The 17,443-nt window shown below is 39.4% G+C and overlaps 2 protein-coding genes across 2 annotated transcripts in view; one reads left to right on the plus strand and one right to left on the minus strand.

The window, feature by feature from the left end:
- The window catches only part of MUC16 (mucin 16, cell surface associated), a 102,587-nt gene extending 93,715 nt beyond the window's left edge, over positions 1-8,872 (plus strand). The window contains exons 42-46 of the mRNA XM_012519078.3: positions 166-233; positions 3,538-3,704; positions 7,075-7,116; positions 7,438-7,517; positions 8,702-8,872. Coding sequence (XP_012374532.3) covers positions 166-233; positions 3,538-3,704; positions 7,075-7,116; positions 7,438-7,517; positions 8,702-8,800 — 456 coding nt within the window. The 3' untranslated portion in view covers positions 8,801-8,872. The remainder of the gene's footprint in view (positions 1-165; positions 234-3,537; positions 3,705-7,074; positions 7,117-7,437; positions 7,518-8,701) is intronic.
- A 6,115-nt stretch (positions 8,873-14,987) lies between these two features.
- LOC101443813 (methyl-CpG-binding domain protein 3-like 1) lies at positions 14,988-17,176 on the minus strand. Its single transcript, XM_004477185.2, has 3 exons — positions 17,146-17,176; positions 16,440-16,528; positions 14,988-15,703 (listed from the first exon to the last, which is right to left on the minus strand). The coding sequence occupies exon 3, from the start codon at positions 15,683-15,685 to the stop codon at positions 15,146-15,148; it is 540 nt and encodes a 179-aa protein (XP_004477242.2). The 5' UTR covers positions 15,686-15,703; positions 16,440-16,528; positions 17,146-17,176; the 3' UTR covers positions 14,988-15,145.
- Between the last annotated feature and the right edge of the window lie 267 nt (positions 17,177-17,443).

Consider the following 17,443-nt stretch of genomic DNA (forward strand, 5'->3'; position numbering starts at 1 on the left):
CTCAGTAGCTGGCTGAGGGTCACACACCTAAGTCATTCACACACCTAGACAAATATTTGTCACAGCCAGAAAAAGAAAGATGGGAAAGTGCCTTCAGTGGCTGAAAATTCTCTGAATCCAGTGGGCCTAGTATTCTTACCTAGGTAACATTGCCCTGTCTTTCAGCTCAACCAGCTCTTTCGAAACAGCAGCATCAAGAGTTATTTTTTGAACTGTCAAGTTTTAGCATTCAGGTGAGTTCCAATTCAGGACCTTAATGACTTTGAGAAATTCTGGTGTCCCATAAGTAAATGTCCTCATGCCACAGTCTCTCAATTCCTAGCTGTTACGGAATATAGAGCCACAAGAAAACAGTGCTATTACCTAAAACCCATCTTAGACATTCAGGAGAGCTTGAACCCACCCAGGTTGATAGGAAGGTGCCTGGTGCTGAGATACATGGAGTTTGAAGTGTTGATCCATGCCTTAAGAAATCAGTTGTTGGAGTCAGGATCCCTGGAAAACGGAAAGCTAGAACCAGATGACTAAGAATCCACTGTCCAATAACTACTTGAGGCTATTTTATTGTTTTAGGAGGTATCAGAGATTGAACCCAAAATCTTTGTACATGGGAAACAGGCACTCAACCACTGAGCTACATCTGCTCTCCAGTGAGAATTGGCTTTTTCATTCATTTGTTTTTGGAGGTACCAGGATCAAACCCGGGACCTTGAACATGGGAAGCAGGCACTCAACCACTTAAGCTATATCTGCTCCTGAGGCTATTTTTTATTATCAACTTTATTGAGATATAATGCAGATACCATAAAATTTTTCCTTTTAAAGTATACAATTTAGGTGTTTTTAGTATATCCATAGAGTGGTGCAACCATAACTACATAACTTACTATCTCATTTTAGGACATTTTCATTACTCCTAAAAGAAACCCTATACCCATTAGCAGTCACTCCATGTATTTCCTTCTTTCCAGCCCTGGGAATCTACTAATCAACTTTTTGTCTCTATGATTTAGCCTATTCTGGAAATTTCTTATAAATGGAATACTATAATACAATAAACTATCTTTTATGATTGGCTTATTTCATTTGACATAGTGTTTTCAAGGTTCATTTATGTTGTAGTAGATATCAGTATATACATTTAATATATATATATATAATTATTCCTTTTTTATGGTTGAATAATACTCTATTGCAAGGCTATACTACATTTTGTTTATTCACTCATCACTTTATGGACATTGGAGTAGTCTCCCCCAGCTTTGGCTATTATGAATAATGCTGCTATTCATGAACAAGATTTTTTGTGAACATAGTTTTTCAGTTCCTTTGAGTATGCACTAGGAGGGGAATTGCTGGATCATATGTAATTCTTTATTTAACTTTAAGGAGAACTACCTAACTGTTTTCCACAGTAATTGAACCATGTTTCGTTACCACCAGCAATATATCAGGGCTCCAGTTTTGCCACACCCTTGATAACACTTAATATTTTCAGTGTTTTCTTGGGTGTGAAGTGATATCTCACTGAAGTTTCAATTTGCATTTCTGTGATATTCATCATCATCCCTATTGATGTGGAATATCTTTCAATGTAGCTAACATTTGTGTATCTTCTTTGGAGAAATGTTTATTCATTTTGTAAGCATTTTCTTCTTTTATGCTATTATATATGTAATTGGTTTCTTTGTTTCAGAATGTCATTACTACAGTATGAAAATACAATTCATTTTTGTATATTGATTTTTTTAAAAATTTCTTTTCCCTTCCCTGCCCTGCCCCCCCCCCCCAGTTGTCTGCTCTCTATGTCCATTCACTGCGCGTTCTTCTGTGTCTGCATGTATTCTTGTCAGTGGCACCTGGAATTTGTGTCTCTTTTTGTTGCATCATCTTGCTCCATCAGCTTTCCGTGTGTGCTGCACCATTCCTGGGCAGGCTGCACTTTTTTTGCACTAGGCGGCACTCCTTACGGGGCACACTCCTTACACATGAGACTCCCCTATGCAGGGGACACCCCTGCTTGGCATGGCACTCCTTGCGCTCATCACATGAGTCAGGAGGTCCTGGTCTTGAACCTTGGACCTCCCATGTGGTAGGTGGACACCCTATCCATTGGGCCAAATCTGCTTCCCTGTATATTGATCTTGTATCCTCTAATCTTGCTAAACTAGTAAGTTTTAGTAGGTTTTCTTTGCTTGTGGATTTCTGTGCAATTAGAGATAGCTTTACATCTTCTCCATTGTGGGTGCCTTTTATTTTATTACCTATTGCTTTGTTTAGAACTTCTGGTCCAGTGTGAATAACATATAGGGCAAGGGCTGACATACTTGTATTGTTCCTGATCTTAGGTGGAAAACTTCCAGTCTCTCTCCACTGAGTGTGATGTTAGCTGTGGGCTTTACACAGATGCTGTATTTCAGGTTGAGAAAGTTCCTTTCTGTTTCTAGTTGGAGTGTTTTGCTCATGAAACAATACTGTATTTTGTCAAATGCTTTTTTTGTGTGTGTGTCTATTGAGATCATGTGGTTTTGTACTTACTTTATTCCATTAATATGGTATATTACACTGATTGATTTTTTTGGATATTATGCCAACCTTGTAGCTAGAGCTAAGAGAGTGGGGCCTTTCCAGGTCTTTTCTGGGCATGTGCATAGCCCTGCACAAATTTCATCTTCTAAACACCCAGGAATATATTGTAAGTTTCAAAGCTCACTGTGGATGTCTTATTCTCCAAATTTTCCTTTTAAATTTTGGCCTATCTCATGTTTGCCCCAGCTGGTATTACTTCCTCAGGCAGTTGAAATGTTAAATAATTGACACTGATTGTTTTCAGCAGATGCCCTGTGAATAGGATTTCCCACTGAGCAAGCTGAGATTCAGGCCAAACAAAGATAAGCACTGAGGATGAGCTTTGCTAGGGAGCTGCTAGATGGGTCAAATAGCTGGGAATGCGTCTTTTGGGGGACTGTCAAACCCTCTGTGCTCCGGCTCTGGTTACCGCTAGGCTGCTGTTTTTCCTAGCTGCCCTGGCTCTGAAGATGCTGTTTTTTAAGGTTACTGAGGATCTGGGTAGAGGGGAATGGGAATAGGGTGAGTTAAAATCCTACAAAACTTGCTGTCCTTACCAAAGCCTTCCCTTTTTCTTAACAAATGCTTCCTGGATTGTTGCAAGCCTTTGATTAATTTCTAGGCTTCTGAAAAAAACATTGATTTTGAAAAATTTTGCCAGTGCTCTCATTCCTTTTGTGGATTTTCAGAGGTCCTAACTTTGACATTCCAGAAGTACTTCTTGTGGCTATTTATTTCTAAATTCATTAATTGAACACAGTAGAAAATTAAGTTCCTCAACACACACCAGCCATATTTTAGGTGCTCAGTAACCACATGGGGCTGGTAGCAGTCATATTTGGCGGTCTGGACATAGAAAGTTTCCATGATAGTATGAAGTTCTCTTGGACAGGGCCTAGAAGCAAAAAAAAACGTAGAACCAAGGTCTAGAACTCTGGAGAGCCTTGTTTATCCATCATGTCCTTCCAGGTCTGTCCCCCACAGCAACCACACTGGGGTCAACTCCTTATGTAACTTCTCGCCATTGGCTGGGAGACTCGACAGAGTTGCCATCTATGAGGAATTTCTGCAGCTAACCCAGAATGGCACCCAGCTGTGGAACTTCACCCTGGAGAGGAACAGTGTCCTTGTAGATGGTAAGGCTTCCCAGTCACTGGGGCTGGGTGGGCCTTCTGACACCTATAACTGGGTGTTTCCCATTCGATTGGAGGGTTCAGCATTGAGTTTGCTCGGTCCCCAGGCTTTACCCACCGCTGACATGGAAAAAGAAGTGCCAAACAAGGTATAGAAGGCACTCGTGTCATGTCCCACGCTGGAGGGAAGGCATTGCATTTACATGCTGAGTTTGGCTTCGAGACTGGCCACATTTGAGTAACATGAAGGCTGACAGGAGGAAATTCCCAGGCACAATGTTGCTCTAGGCCTTGTTCTTATTTTAGGTTTATCAGCTCACAAGCATAGTCATTAGCATCAGGGGCTCACTGTTGAACCCTCACTCCCTCCCGGTCCCCGCCGCTGTACCTGGGAGACTATCGCTGCTCCCCTAGGGACCACGACAGAGCATCACTGGCCAGGAACCCAGTACCCCCCCTGCTGGGTTTTTAATTGTTGCCACTATTAGTATATCCAATCATTACCATGCACCCTGGACATATGTTCTGTACAGCTCCCTGTCAGCCATATATCACCTGTCATTGGTATCCCATACCAGTATCCCTCCATTGCCATTGTTGAAACACTCTGTGATCCAGAACTCCACGAAATTTGAAGCCCAATATAATGTCATGGTCCCTTACTAGGGAATGGCATATAGCGATGGGTTTAAAGGATAGATAAAGAACTTGGATAAAGTTAGATAAAGAACTGGAAAAGGACCTTATATGGAAGGTTCAATGCGGATCAGCAGAATATCCATGTCTACATAAAACAACATGACTTTAAAATGCTGTTTGACCTAAAGTAAGGGGGAAATGGAAAGGAGAAATGAGTTTATATGGCTACGAGTTTCTAAAAAAGAGTCTGGAGGCTGGCAGAAGGATTGCCCTCATGCACAACTGAGCAGAGTCAGAGAGACAGATAAAGCAGATACAACCCCCAGATATTGGTTCCTATGAAGGCTAAAGAGACCCATGAGAGTTATGGTCATGGCCGATGGGGTTTACTACCAGGGCAGATGGCCCCTCTCTGGAAATGGTGTTTATGTGTGATGAATCTGGACTCAGATGGGATCTCCCTTCATAAGACTTTCATACTAATCTGCTGGAGGTGCAGTTAATGTTGGGGTTTAAGATATAGTTAGGGGATTTGAATCTCTGGACTGATAATGTGATAGCCAGGTCCTGAGCCTCAACAGACTCCAGCACCTACAATCTGATTTATTGGACTTACCACACTCAGCTAAGATGGAGTTGAAGAAGGACAATCACCACACCATGGAGCCTAGAGTGATTACAACTGAAAATGGAAGGATGGCAGCCAGCATCCATGTGGAATCTGAGCCTCCTCTTGACATAGAGGTGCAATGGACACAACCAATCCAATGTCCACATAGAAGAGGTGGCATTGGATTGGGAAAAGTGGACATGGTGGACGATGGGTATGGGGAAGGGCAGGAAGAGATGAGAGGTGGGGGCGTATTTGGGACGTGGAGCTGCCCTGGATGGCGCCTCGGGGGTAATCACCGGACATCGTGGATCCTCACAGGGCCCACTGGATGGAATGGAGGAGAGTATGGGCCATGATGTGGACCATTGTCTATGAGGTGCAGAGGTGCCCAAAGATGTACTTACCAAATCCAATGGATGTGTCATGATGATGGGAACGAGTGTTGTTGGGGGGGGAGAGGGGGGGGGGGGTGGGGGAGTGGGGTTGAATGGGACCTCACATATATATTTTTAATGTAATATTATTACAAAGTCAATAAAAAAAAAGATATTATGAAAAAAGAAAAAAAAATAAAAATAAAAAATAGAGGAAAAAAAAAAAAAAAAAAAGAAGGCACTCGTTGTTTTCTAGCTAGTTGCATGACCTCAGGCTATGCACTTTTCTCCAGGCCATAAGCCACTTAATGAGATGGTCAGTGAAGGCCTCCAGCTCCAAGCTGTGTCTGATCCCAGTCTTGACAGGTTTGATGAAATGGATATGTTTTCTCACCACAGTGGTGCCTCCAGGATGGCTCAACCTTGCATACCTCTATTTTATTCACTCAAAAAATGATTGCTGAGTGTCTATTATGTACCCTGCACAAAGAATACGGCAGGAGTTACTTGGTCTGTCTGTTCACCCTTAAATTCCAAGAACCCAATATTGTGCCTGGCACATAATAAACAATACATATTTATTCAAGAAATAATTAGACCTTATACAAGGACCCTTATAGGTGGAGTGTGATGGCACATAGGGCTGAACCCTCCGATGGACTGTCCTTAGTTCTGAATTATTTTTGTACTAGAGGGCACTGTTGATTCTTTAGAATGGGGTCCAGCAAACTTTTCCTGTCAAGGGTCAGATAGTCAATATGTTAGGCTCTGTGGACCATACAAAGTCTCTGTCACATGTTCTTGTTGTTGTTGTTTTAGTAACACTTTAAAAATTAAAAGCCTTTCTTGGGTCACTGGCTATGTAAAACAGATCACAGACCTGATTTGGCCTATAGGCTGCCCTAGATTAGCACTATACAATAGAACTTTCTGCAATGATTAAAGTGTGCTTTATCTGTGCCATCCAGTACAGTAGCCACATGTGGTTATTAAGCATTTGAAATGAGACTAAATGCAACTTAGGTAATGTATTTTTTTAATTTTAATTTTTAAAAAAACGCACATATGTCTGGTCCTACCATATTAGATGGTACATCTTTAAGAATTATGTTGAGGACAAGTTTGAAAAGTAGGAGCACCCACAACCCTCCCCCTATGTCCGATAGATGCCATAGCCCTTTATCTTCCCAGAAGTTACCCTGTAGCTGGGAATCACAGGAGTAAGCAATTATTAATTATAATTCCTGATGTGAACCTATCCAGACTTGGGGCAGGCAAAGATTAGAGAAAAATTAATGTAGGGAATTATTTGTAGGTGAAATCTGGAAGATAAGTATAAAATAGCTAGGTGAAGGAAAAGGGTTGATAATAGAGAGGGGAAAAAAATTTATGTGAATTTACAAATTTAGAGAGACCCCTGAGATTTCCAACCTGTGATGATCCATTCTCCCCCTTCATTAGTTGGCCCAACCCAATTTTGGTTCCCCATTCCTAAAGGTATGAATTTTATCTATACTTTTTTGTATGATAACGGCCTTGTGATTATGTGTCCTCATCTCTTAGATATGCGGTATTAAGATTAGGGATGAAATGTCATGATGTCTGCTTGATTTCTTAGTAAAAATATTAGATGATACAAGTGTGTCAAAGATGGTAATAATTGTTAAATCTAGGTCTTTCAATTATACTGCTTTATTTTTCTGTTTTATTTAAAAAGTCGAACACTCTCCATCTCATTCATTTCCAGGTTATTCTCCTAGCAGAAAGGATGTTTTCACTAAGAACTCTGGTAAGTCTCAAAGAAGCCTCATCCAAGGCTGTGGAGGGGACCACCTGATGTGCCTGCTCAAGGAGCACCATGCACACAGTGTCTTGGATGATGAGTGTTGGCCAGTCTGTGCCAAGGACTGGTGAGGAACAGTGAGGAGACAGCAGGGGCACCGGCCTGCTGGGGGTGGGGCACTCTTCTGGGGTTTCAGAGACATGAAGTAACTGGGCTGTCAAGCTCTGCTCTGCTCTCTGCTCATGCCCATCCTCAGGCCACACAGGGTTAAAGCGGAGTGCAAGAAGGACGACAGGACATAGCTCACCCCTGTATCTGTCTCCCCAGACCTCCCCTTCTGGGCCATAATCCTCATCTGCTTGGCGGGACTCCTGGGACTCATCACATGCCTGATTTGCTGCTTCCTGGTGAGTTGAGGAGGGTTGTCTTCTTCTTCTTAGTTGTAGGGAGTCCTTTACATTCTAAATATAAGTGCTTTGCTGGGTATGTTGTGCAAATACTCTCTCCCAGTCTGTGTAGCTTGCCTTTTTATTTTCTTAGCATTATTCATTAGGGACATGTAAATTAAAGTTACTTGAGATATCATTACACTTGGGAATTGCTAAAATTTAAAAGACTGACTATGATAAATGTTGATGAGAATGTGAAGCATTTAGAACTATCATAATATTGCTAGTGGAAAATGGCCTGGCCATTTCTTTAAAAGTTACATGTACCCACACATAATCCAGACATTCAACTACTAGGAATTTATCCAAGAAAAATAAAAGCATATATCCTTACAAAAACTTATGCACAAATATTTATAACACCTTTTCTTTTAATATCCAAAAACTGAGAACAACTCAAATATCCATCAAGAGCTGAATGGGCAAACAAACTGCAGTTTATACTTACAATAAAATACTACTCATCAATTAAAGGGAATGAATTATTAATACGTGCAACAATATGAATAAATCTCAAAATAATTATTCTGAGTAAAAGAAGCCAGAATAAAAAGAATACACACTTTGTGATTCCATTTATAAGCAAATTTTAGGAAATACAAAATAGCCTATAGTGACAGAAAGTCGTTCAAGTATTCCTGATAATGAAGGTGTATTTCCAGAGGGGCAGGACAGGAGAATAGAAAAATGAAATGAGGAAACTTTGGATGAAAATTCATTGTTTTGATTATGGTGCTGATTCAACCATAATAAAAAATTATCAAATTGTTCACTTTAAATATATGCAGTTTATTGTATGTCAGTTATACTTCAATAAATCTGGGAAAAAGAGAGGGAGGAAAGGAGAGAGAGAGGTGAACAGTGGAGGGAGTGAGGGAAGGAAGGAGTAGTATGGTGAAGGGGCTCTCAGAGAAATAAAGAAAAATTGACAGTGAAAGGGGAGAAAGAAGAGAAAGAGGTCATGAAAAGAATAAAGAAGGAAAGAAAAAAGGAAGACTAAGGGAAAAACTATATGGAAAGAAAAGGAGAGAGAGATGCATAAGAAACATAATGTTTCTGTTGTTTTGGCCACACTCCTCTGTAGTTTTCCATATGTGGGCAGCTGACTAGTGTGTTCAGATGCCCTCTCCTTACTCTCACAGGTCACCATCTGCCTGCGGAAGAAGGAGAGAGACTATGCGGTTCAGCGACGGCGCCTGAGCTACTACTTGCCACACTTAGATCTGAGGAAGCTACAATGACTAGATCTTCCTGAGGCCCCTTTCCCCAACCAGGTCCAAAGCAGCTTGGATGGAGTAGAAATAAACCACATTGGTCAAACACAGTCTCTTGGTGTTTCTTTACTTGGCATTGAATTGTTTATAGGGGACTAAGAGAAAAGTCTTCCCCATCTTTAAGTCCTTAAAAAAACCACCAGTCCTATATTGTGGTTTCCCACCATTTCATCACTCAGGTATACTGGACCTGGTGAAACTAATACAGAAATTACCCATCATAAAAAAAAAAAATCAACATATTACTGCCATGTAAGGTTTCTCTTCTTAACCACTCACTACACACTTCCTCTTGAATCCTGTACCAACTATCACTTACCACCATCTCTGTTACTCTATATCTCTCCAACCCCCATCTCCACTGAAGCCCTGGTAGTCTCAAATTCCCATTATGCTACTACATTGTCTAAAGCTCAGTTCCAGGACTTCCAGATTATTCTGCCTTGGTGGCTTCTCATCCCCCTCATGTGTCCTTCAAGATGTGAAATAAGCCAAGAAGGAATGAGTGAGTCAGAAATGACTCTGCTTTCACTCTTGGTATAAATATACCCTCAAAATTTATATATATATATAATAGACACTCTCCCATAAGAAGTACAAAGCATCCCAGACATAGGGCAAGCTCTGCTGGCCTGCCTGGGGTTTGCTGGACTAGATTGTGATTATGTTTATGTCCATAAAGTTTGCAGACTACCATAGCTGAAGATACCAAAGGGCTAAGACTTAAACTTCCTCTAAAGCACCCATTCAAACTTTTTGTTGTTAGCATTACACCCTCCATCTCAAGCAAGGTCATTCTTGGAGAACATGTTCTGAAGATTATAATAATGATATTAATAGCTATCACTTATTGACTACTTAACATCTGCTTAGCACTATGGTTGGAAAACTGTGTGCATTTTTCTCAATTATAATCACCATCCTTGAGGGTCTTATTACCATTTTATAGATAAAGGTACAGAGATTCAGAATATTAAGTAAAAAAAAAAAGAAGAATTACTTAGGACCTAAATTATATAACTACTGAAACTATCTTTCAAAAAGGAGATAAAAACTTTTTTGGACATCAAATCAAAATTGATGCCCCATACTCACGCACAGTGCTGATGAGTGCAAGGAGTGTCCTGCCACGCAGGGGTGTCCCCCGCGTAGGGGAGCCCCATGCACAAGGAGTGCACCCCATAAGGAGAGCTGCCCAGCGAGAAAGAAAGTACAGCCTGCCCAGGAAAGGTGCCGCACACATGGAGAGCTGACACAACAAGATGACAACAACAAAAAGAAACACAGATTCCCATGCCACTGATAAGGATAGAAGTGGTCACAGAGGAACACACAGCGAATGGACACAGAGAGCAGACAACCTGCGGCGGGGGGGGGGGGGGGGGGGTGCGGAGAGACATAAATGAAAAATAAATCTTGAAGAAAAATTGATGCCCCACAGGCCTTGAGTTAAATAACCACTAAAGAATGTGCATCAGCAAGAAGAAAATGTGAACCCAGAAGAAACACATATTGGAATGAAAAAAACAAGAGTGATGTTTTAAAAATCAGTGTTATCTATATTAGAATTAGTTTTAAAACAAGACATTAAATCACGCTTTATCTAATATCAGATTAGTAGCACATGGTAGAATAGAAGAGAGAAGATAGGATTAAAAATGATCTTTAGGAAGGATAGAAATAGTATACTATTTATTAACACTTCACTCTTAGAAACTGATAAACATCAGACAAGATGTAAAGATAATTTGAATACTGCAACACGACTGATCAGACAAAAAGACAGATTTAAACTCTTGTTAGAGTATGATTCTGAGAACATTCTTTGTTGATATCATGATCCTCCAAATAGTATTGTAATTTTCATGAATCAAATTGCAAATCCATTTAGATCTGTAAAATTAAGAAAAAACTAGTATTTCATTACATGAAACTTTCCAATCTCTGAATTCATCTTTTTTTTACTTTTTATTTTGAAATAATTTCAAAAGGTACAATAATAATGCAGAAACAATATATGCAACTCCAAAATACTTCCCCAGATACCTATATTTACAAATTCTTAGCATTTTGCCAAATTCATTTTATCATTTGATTTATTCATCTATCGTCCATCTAATCTTTTCTTTTTAAAATTATTTTTATTTTAAAGAAGGTTTAGATAACATAAATGTTACATTAAAAACATAAGGGTTTCCCATATGTTCCATGTCCTTCCCCTCCCACACTTTCCCACATTAACAACATCCTTCATTAGTGTGGTACATTTGTTATAATTGATGAACCCATATTGACATTGCCACTAACCATGGCCTTCAGTTTTCATTATATTTTTCACTCTGTCTTGCTCAATTTTCTAGATTATGACAAAATATACAATGGCCTGTATCTGTCACTGTGATGTTATGCTGGGCAAATCCAATGTCCTGAAAATACCCCCATATTACACCTATTCGTCCCTCTCCCATCCCTCAGAAACTCTGGTAGCCATTGCCTTTATATCAATGATAAGAGTTCTTCCATTTATAGAATATTAATAAGTCAATAGTAAAATAATAAATGTAGTTCATTGTTCATTCCCCAATCCCGAGGACTTTGGGATGGTGATACCCACTCTGCTTCTAATTGAGAGGAGGCTTAGATCCCATGCAGCAGATGGATGAAGCTATATTGCTTGCAGTTGGCAAGCACTCTGTTCTTTTGGGTGGACATTGTCCATCTTCTTCTTGTTAGTTGACTTGGGTATGTCCAAAGAACTGGAGAGTAGGTGTTGCAATTCTGCTGAAATTCAGGTCTGAACTGGCACATAGACAGACCAAAGATTTAAGTCTCTGGGACATACATTTATCAATTAGGATAGTGTTAACTATAGGAAAAATAAAAAGTGCAGAAGAGCCATGTGTAGAGAACCTATAAATAAGTCTAACTCTGTTACACTGGGGAGCATAAATTCCAAAGTAAGGCTCACTGCTGAATTCCTGAGCTGTCTACCCTGCTTATAGTTCTTGGATATCTGTGGAGCATTCAGGAGCCTTGCTATTTGAGGCACTGTTTACTGTGGAAGTGAGATCTTGCTAAGACTTGCATATGTGTAACCTCTGGAGTAAACTCCCAACTCACTTTGAAATCTCTTAGCCATAAAAACTCACTTGTATTTACCATTTCCCTCTTTTTATCAGGGTCTTTTTCCAGATACATTGCTAGTTGGTGCTTGGAAATAATCCCTCAGTGCCATGGAGTCTCATCCCAGGGAGTCATGTCCCATGCTGGGTGTGTGTGTTTATATGCTGAGTTTGGCTTGGAGAGAGGCCACATTTGAGCACAAAGGAGAGTTTCAGTAGATAACTCTTAGACAGTATATAATACTAGGCTAAGTTTCAATTTCACAAGAAAAGGTTCATAATACAATCATCAATATCAAAGGCCTGGCATAATGGTCTGTCTTGCTTCACTAGACATTGCTCTTGCACTCTGAGGATTCTTGCTATCCTATTAGAGAAAGTAGCAGGACTCTCCAGGATTGGAATTCGATATTCTTTTTTTTTTTAAGATTTATTTTTATTTATTTCTCTCCTCTTCCCCCGCCCCACCCTGCCCCACTCCACCCCGGTTGTCTGTTCTCTGTGTCTATTTGCTGTGCCTTCTTCTTTGTCCGTTTCTGTTGTTGTCAGTGGCACGGGAATCTGTTTCTTTTTGTTGCGTCATCTTGTTGTACCAGCTCTCCATGTATATGGCAACATTCTTGGGCAGGCTGCACTTTCTTTCGTGTTGGGCAGCTCTCCTTATGGAGTGCGTTCCTTGCACGTGGGACTCTCTTACATGGGGGACACCCCTGCGTGGCAGGGCACTCCTTGTGCACATCAGCGCTGCACATGGGCCAGCTCCACACGGGTCATGGAGGCCCGGGGTTTGAACCGCAGACCTCCTATGTGGTAGATGGACACCCTAACCACTGGGCCAAGTCCGCTTCCCAGGAATTCAATATTCTTTCAGTTATTGTGTGGATCTCAACCCACCAAGACAATGTCCCATGAACACTTGAACATGTCTTAGAGGTATGCCCCAGGTCAACCCTTTCCCATGCATCCCGACATTACTGACATCCTGCACCAGTGATCCCCACCCCTGCTGTGACCCTCCTGTGATCCAAAATCTCTCCAAAAATGAAGCCAACAAAGTAACCAAATAAAATTAAAGAGAAAATGAGATAATTTAAAATATCACCAATAAAATATTTTAAAAATGTAAAACAATTTGAAATAATAAAAGTTTTTTTTAGACATTGAGTCTTTCATCACTGTAAGATTTGTTGTCTTGTATGTACAGTGACATTTTCTTCCGTGTATTCTCCAGTGTCTTATTTTTTTTTTCATTTTATTTTCAAAGAAGTTTTAGGGTACAGAAAAGTCACATAGAGAATACAGGTGATTCCCATGTACTCAATGCTTTCTCCTTTTCCCCCTCTACCTTATTAATAACATTTTACAAAGGGATGGTACATTTGTTACATTGATATACAAATATCAAAGCATTGTTACTAACCATGGTCAATAGTTTACATTTTGGATTGTACACTTTTATAGGTTGGACAAAATTTGAAGTGGCCTGAATCCATTTTTGCAATATCTTGCTGAAAAATTCTAATGCCCTAAAAATGCCCTACATTCCATCTGTTCTATTCTTCCCTCTCCCTCCCCTCAGAATCTATGGTAATTACTAAGTTTCATTTTTTGAAGCATAAGATTCATCATTACTAGCAATAATATTGAGGGCTTGACATATTGATCTGTTTTCTTTTATTAGGCACTACCTATGATCTTGAGGGATTCTTGTCCCTCTAATTGAGAACATAGCAGGATTCCACAGAATGGGAGTTTGATATTTTCTTGATTATTGTATGGGTTTCCACTCACTGCTATAACATGCTATGACAAAATGAACACTTATGTATTCCAGAGAAGTCTATCCCAGGTGCACCCTGTCCCATGTACAACTCTCCCCACCACATCCAACACCCAACACCCTACACCAGTAACCCTCCCCTGCCGTAGTTTCCAAAAGAACATATCTAACATTCTAGTTTTAAACACAGACCTGCAAATCCTCAGAGTTCATCCACTCCTTCCCCTGTCCATCCTCCCAGTTCCATGAATTGTTCAACCCAACCCCTCCAACCTACTCCCCCTCAAAGACCAGCACCATGGAAGCCAGTGAGATCACTGCACCACTGCTACACTTCATCCACTGCAGAACAACATCCTTCTACCTTATCGTGGGTTTTGGTCATATGGGCATCAGTTAACCACCCTCTGAATTCATCATTTTTAAATAAATTCATCTTTAACAAAAGACAGAAAAATAAAGTACTAGAAGTAGATCTTATTTTAAAACATAGATATAAAAATCCTTTAATGAAATATTTTTGAAATCCATTAGATTAGTGCACAAAATAATCCATTCTCATTAGGTAGGCCTTTCTATGACTGTAAGGACAAAATACTGAATACTTTTGTAGCTTCAATAACTCCCTATTGACTTTAAAATATAAATAATGTAAATTGAAAATAAAAATAGTGTAACATGACAAGGACTGAAATCCAATCTCTCACTTCAAAGAGATATCATTGCATAAGGCAAAGAAGGTTCTGTATCAGTGCTAAAGGTCAATAATGGGTGGGTATAAGAGGGTATGGGTTTTTCCTTTTGGAGCAATGAAAATGTTCTAAAATGGATTGAGTTGATGACAGTACAAATCTGTGATGAAATTGAGAGCGAGAGTGTATGCTTTGCATGAACCATATGATACAGTGATCCCTGTGGTGAATGATGAACTATGATTAACAGTACAAATCTGAAGTTCTCTTGTAAACTATAACAAATGTCTAATACTAATACTTGTTGTGAGTAATAAGATAGTTTGTGGGAAAAATACACCAAATAAAAGCTAGGGAGTATAGATAACAATAATATTATGATGATGTTCTTTCATCATTTGCAACAAATAACAATGTAAGTTATTGGTGGTGGGGCAATGTATGGGAATCCTGTATATTATGCATGATTGCTTTCTTAACTCACAACTTCTCAAATAAAAAAAAATTAAGAAAACAATATATAAACACATGCAAAAAGGATATCACTGCTTATATTTTGTGTCATGCAAAGATGTTTAATTAAGAGAAGTATTGCTATACCATAAAGATTAAAGTGTTAAAACAAGAAAACATTGTGGACATTCCAAAGAGTTTAAGTGCCATGTTCTATTTCATATTCATATTCATAGCAATTTTCAGGACATCCTTTTTGCCCCCCTCACTTACTCAACCTGTCTGCAATCAATGCTAGTGCCAGTCTCTCCCTTACTGTCTTCACTTTCCTTTCCTGTTTCCTAATATCATCATCAGTTACCAGAAATTGTTTGCAGAAGAGCTGTGAGATACCATAATGATCTCCTGGAATCAACTCTGCCAAATCTGAAGGCTGGCTGGGGTTGTGCAAGGAACTGTTGTGCAGACCCCCAGCAGTAGTACAGGGCAATGAATCACCTGTGCAACTAGGTGCAATTTCTTGCAAGGTTTTGGTAAGATGCAAAGTGCTTAAAAATTCTCCTGCACTGCTGTAGGCCTGGAGTCCTTGCAGTCTCTTCTGCCAACAGACCTGTTGAGGCTTCTCCAAGTTCTCCTCCCACTGATGGCATCTGATTTCATTGCCAGGATGGGAAGTAATTCTAGTAACTGGTCTCTTGAATATGTAACTGGACATCCTCAAAGGGATTGAGATGCTTAAACCAAGTTTTGGCTTGGATTGGTTTGCACAGTCACATTGCTTCCTCTGTGTAGTCTTGACCATCATACTTCCTTTTCTCTTATGCTGTAAAAATAAATTGTGAAGTTGAATAAAAATGATAAATGAAGTCTGCCTTCTAAGGACAATTATCTTGGCTCATTTGTGCTTTTGTTCTTCCTGTCTCCCTTTCAGGGACAGGGCTGGTCTGCATCCTGGGACATTATCAAGGAGATTTGCATCAATAACAGAAAGAAAGCTCAAGGTCAAAACACAGGGCATACTCCTAATCATATATCTTCCACCATATTGTAAAACTCCTTCTTTCTTTGTATGTGTTTCTAATCTCTTTTTGTCCTTGTCACTCTTAACCTGAACAAGTCCTGGTATTATCTCTTAGGTCCCACAGTATCCAGCCTTTCTCTAAACCCCAAATCTGATCATTAATCTGTGTAATTTGACTATTCATTTGGTTAACCCATTCACCACTTGGTTTTTGTAGCTCCTTTAGAGCTTAAATCAGTAACAAAATGATCAGCTGCCCCAACCTTATAAATTCACCCCTGTACCTAGGACATTTTTGTCAACAAAAATGCCCATGTCCAAAAATAAATAACTAGGAAAACTTAATCATCCATCATAAATTTCTGATTTGCAGCTTTTTAATTCAAATACCCACACAACAGACACCTGTTCCTCAGGATCAGAGGTTATGCCAGACCATATTCATATGTTCACCTTTCTTCATTCCTTCTCTCCTCCTATTTGGATTTCATGCTCCATGATCTCAGTTATTCCCTTGGAATAATCCACAGTTCCTTACCTTTTATCATTTGTGCCTTATAAAATTTCAAACTTGGAAGATCCTAATTATCTGCCATGTCATGGCTACTGTTGGTCATAGGAAAACTGCTGAAGAAAAAGCATACAATGTGATATTTTAGTGCCTTTATTAATAGAAAACACCAGGATCAAATGGGAAGCATACACAATGCCTGGAAATTTTACATTCTTTTTATATAAAATATAAAATATATAAATATGCCATATTTATGCATTGATTTTTCCCAGAGTCTGTTTAAAAATAAGTCTCCACTTTCTTTCCTTCTAATACACACAAAGTTTATCTTAACTTGCCTGATATTTCACAGAGAAAATGCTAACAACTAGATTGAATTTGCCAAATCTGCTTGCCAAATCTACAAATATCTCTAATAAACTCCATTCTTTCCAAATTTCCTCTAATTATATTCAAAGAGATTTATCTTGTCCTTCTATGGTGGTCTGGGCCTCATTCCTACTTCATTTTTAGTGTCCTTATACATCCCATACTCCTATGTATCTCTTCTTGTTTTCTACTGTATCCTTCCTTCATCATTTAAATATATTCAAATATCACCCAAATATGTACAAATTCCTTATCTAACTTTTCTGAGACCCCACCTGAGCCACTGCTCTGTCTATGCCTTATCTTCAGCTGTGAACTACTAAGAAAGTGTCATCTAAGTCATGTGTGTCTGTCTACTCACCTCTGACTAAGTCCTTAGACTTCTCCAAACCTCCTTCTGCCTTCACCATTCCATGGATGTTTCCTTTGATAAGGTCATAATGGCCCCTTTGTTATTAGATCCAATAGGAAACTTTCATTATTCATCTGACATGATCCTTTGAGTGGAAAACTTTCAAGGATGTGTGAAACAAATTGGATATGTCAATCTTCTTTCACAACTGTAAATCTTATGGAATCTAAGTACCAAGTAAATATATCTGATAAATTTCAACTTACATATTGAGATGTACTATATGCAGAAAGTACAAACTGGATTT

Source organism: Dasypus novemcinctus, chromosome 19 (genome assembly GCF_030445035.2).
Source record: "Dasypus novemcinctus isolate mDasNov1 chromosome 19, mDasNov1.1.hap2, whole genome shotgun sequence".
Taxonomy (NCBI): domain Eukaryota; kingdom Metazoa; phylum Chordata; class Mammalia; order Cingulata; family Dasypodidae; genus Dasypus; species Dasypus novemcinctus.

Bases quoted from the DNA above. Each gene is read 5' to 3' on its own strand.
- LOC101443813 (XM_004477185.2), bottom strand. From the start codon at position 15,685: ATGATGGTCAAGACTACACAGAGGAAGCAATGTGACTGTGCAAACCAA.